General features: G+C 50.3%; 1 protein-coding gene across 1 annotated transcript in view; it reads left to right on the plus strand.

Moving 5' to 3' along the window:
- Positions 1–9,610, plus strand: part of IGF1R (insulin like growth factor 1 receptor) — a 255,537-nt gene that overhangs the window by 195,599 nt on the left and 50,328 nt on the right. The window contains exons 4-5 of the mRNA XM_015424544.1: positions 921–1,066; positions 7,556–7,700. Of these exons, the coding sequence (XP_015280030.1) occupies positions 921–1,066; positions 7,556–7,700 (291 nt within the window). The remainder of the gene's footprint in view (positions 1–920; positions 1,067–7,555; positions 7,701–9,610) is intronic.

Raw genomic sequence — 9,610 nt, forward strand, 5'->3', positions numbered from 1 at the left:
CCCCCCGAATATATCCTGGCATGTAGCAACAGCGCTTCACGTTGGAATATATGAGCTACGAGCTTGTTGGTTCATGTCAAGGCACCGTGCGGGCAGCTGGCTGTCAGAACGGCTGTGTGAGCGGGTCACGTAGTCTGCCGGCGTGAGCCAAACCAACAGGTCTGTGCCCCAAGGAGCTGGCAGATCTGCACTTCATCCCGGGGGCAGGGAAGGCGGACAGACAGCTTAAGCAGGGGAAGAGAAGGAGAAGGTTGCAGACATGGGCCGTCCATAAGAACATAAGAGACGCCAGTGTTGGATCAGGACAAAGGCCCATCTAGTCCAACACTCTGTCACACAGTGGCCAAAAATACCAGGTGCCATCAGGAGGTCCAGCAGTGGGGCCAGGACACTAGAAGCCCTCCCACTGTTTACCCCCCCCCCCAAGCACCAAGATAACAGAGCATCACTTGCCCCAGAGCCCCTATCTATACCTTGTGGCTAACAGCCACTGATGGACCTCTGCTCCATATGCCTATCTAATTCCCTTTTGAAGCCGTCCATGCTTGTAGCCGCCACCACTTCCTGTGGCAGTGAATTCCAAGTGTTAATCACTATTTGGGTGAAGAAGGACTTCCTTTAGTTGTGGATGAACCTCTCCTCCATGGAACTGTCTTTTAAAGCCATCCACGCTAGTGGCTGTAACTAGATGCTGGTGGCAGTGAATTCCACCGTGTTCATCAGAACGTTACCGTATCCTCCCTGCCCCCCAATATTGAAGGTCCGGGCTAGGGTTGTACTAATTTTGTCTCCATTTTGGTTCTGCGTTCAGGCTGAAAGCAAAAGCCCGTTCTTTTGTTTTCCCCCCTTAAGATGATGCTTACAGAATGGTGAATTCTGGCTGACCTTTTTTTCCCCGGTATCCCTTTCCTTCTCGCCAGCATGTTCTGCAGCCCGTGTGAAGGACCGTGTCCCAAGGAGTGTTCAGGTGACAAGACTCTGACCATCGACTCTGTCACGGCAGCACAGATGCTTCAAGGGTGCACGGTGATCAACGGGAATCTGCTGATCAACATCCGCCGTGGGAGTAAGTACACATCTAGTCCCCAAGAGGGAGGAGAGAGAACCACATAGTTCTGTTGAGTTGGTGGATTTTGTTTCTGTTGTGCAGCCATGTACAGTTTAGTGTAGTGGTTAAGAGCGTAGACTGTAATCTGGGAGAACTAGAGATGTGAAGGCCCGGAAAAATTCGGAAAAAACCCAGGTTTTTTCCATTTTTTTCCTGAAGCCTTTTTTGTTTTTTTCCGAAAAATTGGAAAAATTGAAAAAAGAAAAGAAATGACTATGGAACGTTTTATCTTAACATGATGAATAAAATATTTTAAGACAAGGTGTTCAAATATTTTCCAAATCATTTCTAATATATATATGTGTGTGTGTGTATATATATGGTATCAGATTGATCTAATTTCTGTGCACTGAGGACAAGCAAGTCCTAGGTTACAAACTGAACTCTCCAATGTAAGAACAAGATGCATTTCTTCCTTTAGGAGGTGCTATTGTCAGAAGAAAATAAAAAGGTTTCAGTTTTGTTTTTGCATGTGGGTGGGTATTCTGTTTGTAATAATTGTTTGGATACACTATATTTTTAATATGCTAGTTGTGATAATTTCATGCCAAGTAAAAATGTCCATAGTCATATTTTCTGTTCCTAAAGTAACAGAATGACTTTCAATCTAGAAAAGACAAAAGAAATGCTAATGTAGCATTTTTTTCAATTTTTCCGAAAATTTCCATTTTTTCCCTAAAAAACCAGGGAAAAAACGGTTTTTTTTCCAAACTTCAAAATTTCCGGAAATTCTACATCTCTAGGGAGAACCAGTTTGGTGTAGTGGTTCAAGAACATTGACTCTAAATCTGGGAGAACCAGGTTTGATTCCCCACTCCTCCACATGCAGCTGCTGGCGTGACCTTGAATCAGTCACAAGTTCTATCAGAGCTGTTCTCTCGAGCAGTCCTCGGAAAAAAAAAAGAGCTATCTCAGCCCCACCTACCTCGCAGGGTGTCTGCTGTGGGGAGGGGAAGGGAAAGGAGATTGTAAGCCACTCAGAGACGCCGACTTCTTCTACTGCTTGCTAGCCTCCCAGCGCCTTGAACAGCACATAGGAAATCAAAGCTAAAATGGAACCCATTTTTCAGAATGCCCAACACAGCAGCCTAAAAACCCACAACCATGACACCAGTAAACGCGGAATTACTCTTATAAGTTCAGCACCTGGTGTGATGGGGTGCAGCAGCCCTAAATGTGTGACAGCTTTAATCCAGTGCCCGAAATGAAGAACATCAGACTGCAAGTGCGCAGCCAGAGGGTGGATGTTCTCTGAATCAGGAGCCACCACGGAAAAGTCCATTTCTCTGTAGCCAGTGTTCCAGTCTTCTCGGCTGGGGAGTTGCGGCCAGTGCGATCTGTTTGTTGGCTCTCCAGGGCAACTGGTTGGCCATCGTGGGAGACAGGGTGCTGGACCGCTGGTCCAATCCAGGAGGGCTCTTCTTAGGCCTCCAAATGGAGCACTCTCACCTCCAGGGATCATTTCGTAGAAAAAGAGCCAGGGGAACTCATTAGCATAAATCATTAGCATATGCTACACCCCCTGACATCACCGGAAGTGTGTCATAAGGCCACACACCCCGCCCCCAACGGTCCCGGCCGGCGGGAGTGCAAGGAAGCCCCGCGAAGGCCCTCCCTGGCCCCAGGCAGGCAGGGGTGGGGAGAGGCAGGGAGGAAGCAACTTACCCTCCCTCTTCTCCTGCCTCCTCCTGGCTGAATGAGGGCCGGAAGCGGGGCGGCCGGAAGCGGGGGGCGGGACTTCGTCATGTGCCCCGCCCCCCGTACCTCACCCGGGGGAACTGCGATCCCCCGCGACCCCCCCGAAATGACCTCTGCTCACCTCTGCCCAGAACTCTAACACCTCCTGCTCCATGTCACAAGGCATTTTGGAGCACACTCTCCCAAAGCAGGACTCTGCCATACCTGATGCCGTTCCTGAGCTTGGTGCTGGAGAAAGGGGTCCCCAGTTCCTTCTCCTTCTTCCATTCTTCCAATGGGATTGTTGTGGGAGCCCAGAATTATTATCGTTTAGATTTATTAATTGCCCTTTCCTGGCTTGTGCCAGACTCTGGGCGATGGACAAGGCATAATCGCCTCGTGACCCCAGGCCCAAAAGAGGCCAGGCTTGCTGCCACGAGGGCCAGGTCCTTTTCGGTGGCGGCTCCTATCTGGTGGAATGAGCTCCCGGAGGAGATCAGGGCCCTGAGGGACCTATTACAGTTTCCGCAGGGCCTGTAAGATGGAGCTCTTCCGCCGGGCTTTCGAATAGGAGCCGCCGCCACCACCACAACCACCAACTGGGGCTGGCAAAGCAGTCCGCCGGCCATCGAACATCAGGGTCACAACACCCTCCTTGTCTGATTTGAAGGGGATGTGCAATAGGAGTGAGTGGTCAATTGCGCTGGATCTGGGTATAGCCCATTGTACTAACTGTTTTAAAGTGTTTTAATTGTATTTTATCGCACTGTTGTGCCTTGTCTTTGGTATATGGTGCATTGCACCTACATATTGTAAGCCACCCTGAGCCCGCGTGCGGGAGGGCGGGGTATAAATGAAAATAAATAATCATGCCATAAAATATGCAAAAACATTAAAATTCGGTATATAACAATAAAAATCACAATACAGAATAAAAATCCAAGATGGCGATTTCCCTATATTATTTGTCCCAATTCCGGACAACCAGTCCCTTTTCTGAGCGGGGGGTGGGGGTGGGGGGAGAAAAGGGTGCCAGCCAGTGAGGTAGCCGTTGTTCCCCCCAACCAAAAGAATCGACTCGCTTGTCTCTCAGTGGCTTTTGGGTTTTTGTTTTAATCGAGTATCTAGCCCTTATGAGTTGGCAGAGAAGTTTGGAGGCATCTCTTTCCATCCCTCTTCCTTCATCTGTGCCATTCGTTTGGGGGGAAGCACTGACAAAGCCAATTAAATACTTGCAAGCAGATGAATTAAAAAAAAAAGGTGGGGGTGCTGAAGTATGCAAAATAGATGTGTTTTGCATAGTTTTACGATTGGATTTTGGATTAATTGACGGGTCTGTTGGGCTGAATAGGCAACATCTTGGCTATGGAGAGTTGTTTTTCCCCCTCCTGAGCAGAGTAGAGACCGTCTCCAAGTGGCAATTACAGACTCTCCTTGGATAATGAAAATGAATTCCCGGCATAGCCTTGGAGGTGGATGCGGAGATAAAAGACTCGAAACGCAGGTCTCGGGAGGAAAGGAACTTGCCGCCGCCGCCGCTTTGGGGTTTTTCCCCTAAGCCTGCATTTTAAAGTTGGCACCTCTTATCGCCAAGACATTGGGTGGCACGTCTGTGGATTAAGGAATTTGCCCCCGGCAAACAAAGTTTTCATGCCGCATGCATGATGCCCTCCTTAAACGTTGGCGCCATCCCCTCCCAGCCCGGTTCTCTCTGGTGCCTCGTCAGCCTTGTCTGGTTGCGAGTCTTACCAATGTTTTGATGTTAACTGTTTGTTTGGATTCCGGTTTGGAGAAGATCTCAGCCGAGACTCAACTTTATAATTGTTGTTCTCTTCGTGTCTTGGCTTTCTTTCTCGGTTTGAAATGCGTTCTTCACTCCTGCATTCGGGAGAGCCCAGGTCTCCATGCACTAAGACTGGCATGTGCGTTACACCTGACAAGGGGCCCCCGGCAGCTGGAACCTTCTCTCTGGCCCTCGCTTTGGCTCTTCCCTCTTTTCCGCTCTCGGTGTTCCTAGCTGATCAGAGTTGAACAAATCAGTTGTTTTCACACTTTCAAATAGTGTCTGCTAAGCGGGCTCATCCTCTGCCTTAGTTGGAACAAAATGTCCGGGATAAAAGGATGGTGTTTAAAAGCTGTGATAGATTTTTTTTTGGGGGGGGGGGGAGCGGGAGAAGAGGCATTCCTTTCGGTCTGAGTCATCGGACAATCCCAGGAGTAACATTTATTTCTCTTTATGTGCTGCCATAGCAGGCTGGTGGGAAACTTAAATTTCGTCTTCAGAAAACAGCAGCTTTCTGAAAAGGATCTTTGTTTGGGGGGGGGGGTTGCTCTGTCCCATCAAAAAGTTTCCTGAGCGGGCTGTGGTGCTTCACTCTTGGCCCAAATTTGGGGCCCCCTTCCAACATTAGTGACTACTTGTACTGGAGGAAGGATTCACACGTGGCTCAGTGGATTGGTAGGTCAGGGCTCAGGTCCACCCCAGTTACCCTAAATTAATCTTGTTTATTTCACAAGCCTTTAAAATAAGTCTAGGCTGTGCGATCCTGCGCAGAGTTATTAGTCTCGTAGAAAAAGAGCTAGGGGAGCTCATTAGCATAACTCATTAACATATGCCACACCCCCTGACATCACCGGAAGTGTGTCATAAGGCCACACACCCCGCCCCCAACAGTCCCGGCCGCCACCTCCGGCCTTGCAGCTCCCCTGCCGAGCCCTATGAGGGGCCCGGCGGTGGACCTGCGAGGCCGGCGGGAGTGCAAGGAAGCCCCGCAAAGGCCCTCCCTGGCCCCAGGCAGGCAGGGGTGGGGAGAGGCAGGGAGGAAGCAACTTACCCTCCCTCTTCTCCTGCCTCCTCCTGGCTGAATGAGGGCTGGAAGCGGGGCGGCCGGAAGCAGGGGGCGGGGCTTCGTCATGTGCCCCACCCCTCGTACCATTGATTTCCCGCGGCTTAGACTGGAGCGACTGTGCATAGAGCTATGCTCTAAGGGTCTTATGAAACAAACGGCTAAAAATGGAAAGAGGGCCGTTTCTAAAGGGAATCCTAGAATTCTGGATCTCCCGTCGAGCTGTGGGTTCACAACATGACATCCGGACACGTCAGGACACAGCGGGTGGAATTCCCTGCCCTCCCTCAGCATGGGGTGGCTGTATGAGCAGATGGCTTCCAAAAGACCAGTCCCAAGATCACAACTGTCGTGGCTGCAGCCCAGAATCGTCTTCTGCAGAGCCTCCCCGTTTAGAGCCAGTCTATCTTGGAATTACTTGAGCCTGGTAGCATCCCTGCTTCTGAGCTTTCGGGGGGCTTCTAGGGCACATTAAACACTCTGATGCAGCGAGGGGGTTTCTATGCTTTTATGAGGACTGATGCTTCAGTGAGGCCAACTAGTACAGAAAGATTTGCATATGTACCTAACTTGAGAGGAGGGGTGTGTGGTTTGGTGGAAGAGCCTCCGCTTGGCATGCAGAAGGTCCCAGGTTCAATCTCCCGGCATCTCCAGTTAAAAGGATCGGGCAGTAGGTGATGCGAAGGACCTCTGCCTGAGACCCTGGACAGCGGCTGCCAGTCTGACTTTGATGGACCGGTGGTCTGATAAGGCCGCTTGATGGGAGACGGGAGACCGTGACGTTTCTCAGTTGGGCTTTTTCAGCTGACTGTAATATAGCAAAGTCTGCTTCTGCCACAAGGCCAGAACAGCTATTAGCTTCCTGAGCCTTCACCACAGGGTGCCTCCAAGAAGAAGAAGAAGAGGAGGAGGAGGAGGTGGTGGAGGTGGTGGTGGTGGTGGTGGAGGAGGAGGTGGTGGTGGTGGTGGTGGAGGTGGTGGAGGAGGTGGTGGTGGAGGAGGTGGTGTTGGTGGAGGTGGAGGAGGTGGTGGAGGAGGAGGTGGTGGTGGTGATGATGATGATGATGATGATGATGATGATTGGATTTATACCCCGCCCTTCACTTGGAGTCTCAGAGCGGCTTACAAACCCCTTTCCCTCCCCCTCCCCACAACAGACACCCTGTGAGGTGGGTGGGGCTGAGAGAGCTCTTGACAGAAACTGCTCTTTTTCAAGGACAGCTGTGCCAGAGCTTGTGACTGACCCAAGGTCACATCAGCAGGTGCAAGTGGAGGAGTGGGGAATCAAACCCGGTTCTCCCAGATTAGAGTCCACGCACTTTAGTAGCCCTGTCTCCCCCAAAAGTGTGATCTCCCGGAAGGGGAGCAATCAGGCCCTGTGTCTCGGGGGTCTTCCAAGCAGTGCTGTGAAGAGACGTATTTAAGAAAGCGTGTTGGGTAGGTTGAAGGTTATAGGGGCGGCCTCTGGCTTATTTGTGTAATGATGGGTTTCAGACAGTCTCTAATAATTGACTGGTTTGGGTATTGGATTTGTTGTCATTACCTGTCCAAGAGTCCTGATTGTATTGGGAGAAAGGTGGTGGTGGGGGCAATGTATATACAAAATAACTATTCTTAGATATACAACTGTGTATGGAAAACACCAGCTGTTGAAAGCTCAGAATTTGGAGGCGACATTTGCAGAGATTGTGAATGCGAAGGGAAGGCAATTGCATTACAGCGCACAGTTCTAGCAGTATTTATTTTCACCGTGCTACTCATGGGCCAATAGAAAAAGAAAAAGAAATCACCCGCGGTTTGGTTTGCTGTGTGAACAGGCCGCACCGTATAGAGGAGGCAACCACTAGAGTGCATTAAATTTGCTCTGCGAAAAGGACAGTCACTTTGAGTCACCTGTTCCCCTTCCTTTCCGTTCTCATTTCAGACAACATCGCTGCAGAACTGGAGAACTTTATGGGCTTGATTGAAACGGTGACAGGTTATGTAAAGATCCGGCATTCGCACGCACTGGTGTCGCTGTCTTTCTTGAAAAATCTGCGGTATATTAACGGAGAGGAACAATTGGATGGGTAAGTATTGGTCTGCCGTGTAACAGTACACTGTGGGCCTCCCCCCCCCCCCCCCCCCGTGTTGGGGGGGGGTAAATAAGTCCTACAGTGAAGCCAAAAGAAACCATGTGGTCTGCTTCAAGGGAAAGATGGCTAACTTGCGTACCTAGAAGGAGTGGAGCCTTGCGTTCCTGCTCCCTTCTTTGAATGTTGCAGCAGCAGCGTCATTGAGAACATTCTCTTCATCCCTGCAGTGCTTAGCTAGACTTTCATTCTTTACCCTCCACTTGTTGCCACCTTTCTCAACACTCAGGGGTCCTTTCACTCGTGGGATGCATCCGTTGCAGCACGCAAGAGGCCCTCTAGCACGGCAACAGGTTAAGACCATGACAGCAAATACTGTTATCAGTAATAATAATAATAATTTATAAATGCAACTTATAAAGTCCGTCAGGACATGATCTGTAACAGCTTACGGCAAAATTCTTGCAGTGTTCGATTAGGAACGAAAAAGAAACGTAGAAGTTATAATCTCACCTTTCCCAGCTTCCTAATATAATCAGGTGCCTCCAAATCTAGATTTAACTTTTTGCTGCTAAAAAGGCAATAAGGATTGCCTTGTTATCAGAAAGACAAGGCCTCCGGGGTCTGCCGTCCCTCAGACGGAGAATCTCACCTGGTCTTCGGCAGTTTCGCTATTTGCCAGGCTTCGCTTCATCCAGATCCGTACTTGATTCCCCGTTTTGGGGCAGTAAGCATTCTGGTATCCAAAATAAGGCCGTATTGTGGTCAGAGTTCCCTCTAAGCTGAGTTAGTGTGAGCTAGCTCACAGTTTTTTGGCCTCCGGCTCACACGTTTTCATCTCGGCTCAGGAAGGGATGGCTCCAGAGCAAACTGATTCCTGCAGTAGCCAAATCGCGCACTCACAACTTTCATGCCAGTGGCTCACAAAGTAGAATTTCTGCTCACAAGACTCCACAGCTTAGAGGGAGCATTGATTGTGGTTGCTTTTGCCCTGGCAAAGAACAGAGAGGTGAACATAAGAACATAAGAGACGCCAATGTTGGATCAGGCCAAAGGCCCATCCAGTCCAACACTCTGTGTCACACAGTGGCCAGAAATACCAGTGCCATCAGGAGGTCCAGCAGTGGGGCCAGGACATTAGAAGCCCTCCCACTGTCGACCCCCCCCAAGCACCAAGACCAAGGTGGACCCCAGCTTGCGCCGTCACCCATTCACCAAGGAGGCTTGCATCTTGGAGCAGCCTTTGGGGAACAGGCTTTCTGTGTTGGATCGCGTGGCCCAGCCACCGTCTGCCAGCTGGTAATCCACTATGCCAGCTTGCCTGGACTTGGGCCCACCAGTGTTCATGGGGACACTCAAGCCCCTCCACCGTCAGGGGGCTTTAGTCCTTTAAATGCTGACTACAAGAACCTAGACAGCCGAACTGGAAACACTGTGCGTTGGGAACTGAAGAAGGAAACGCCGTCCTGCTGAGTCCAATGCAGGTTTTCCCTTATCTTCTCCTTAAGAACAGAAGAACAGAAGAGAAGCCAATTCCCAGATTTTTGTGTGCCAATGATAAGAACAGAAGAGAAGCCAGTGTTGGATCAGGCCAATGGCCCAGCTCGTCCAGCACTCTGTGTCACACAGTGGCCAAAAATACCAGGTGCCATCAGGAGGTCCCGCAGTGGGGCCAGGACACTAGAAGCTCTCCCACTGTTGCCCCCCCCCAAGCACCAAGAATACAGAGCATCCCTTGCCCCAGACTGAGAGTTCCTATAAGAACAGAAGAGAAGCCAGTGTTGGATCAGGCCAAAGGCCCATCCAGTCCAACACTCTGTGGCACACAGTGGCCAGAAACACCAGGTGCCATCAGGAGGTCCAGCAGTGGGGCCAGGACAATAGAAGCCCCTCCCACTGTTACCCCC

Source organism: Gekko japonicus, unplaced genomic scaffold (assembly GCF_001447785.1).
Source record: "Gekko japonicus isolate JY-2015 unplaced genomic scaffold, Gekko_japonicus_V1.1 scaffold361, whole genome shotgun sequence".
In the NCBI taxonomy this organism is placed as follows: domain Eukaryota; kingdom Metazoa; phylum Chordata; class Lepidosauria; order Squamata; family Gekkonidae; genus Gekko; species Gekko japonicus.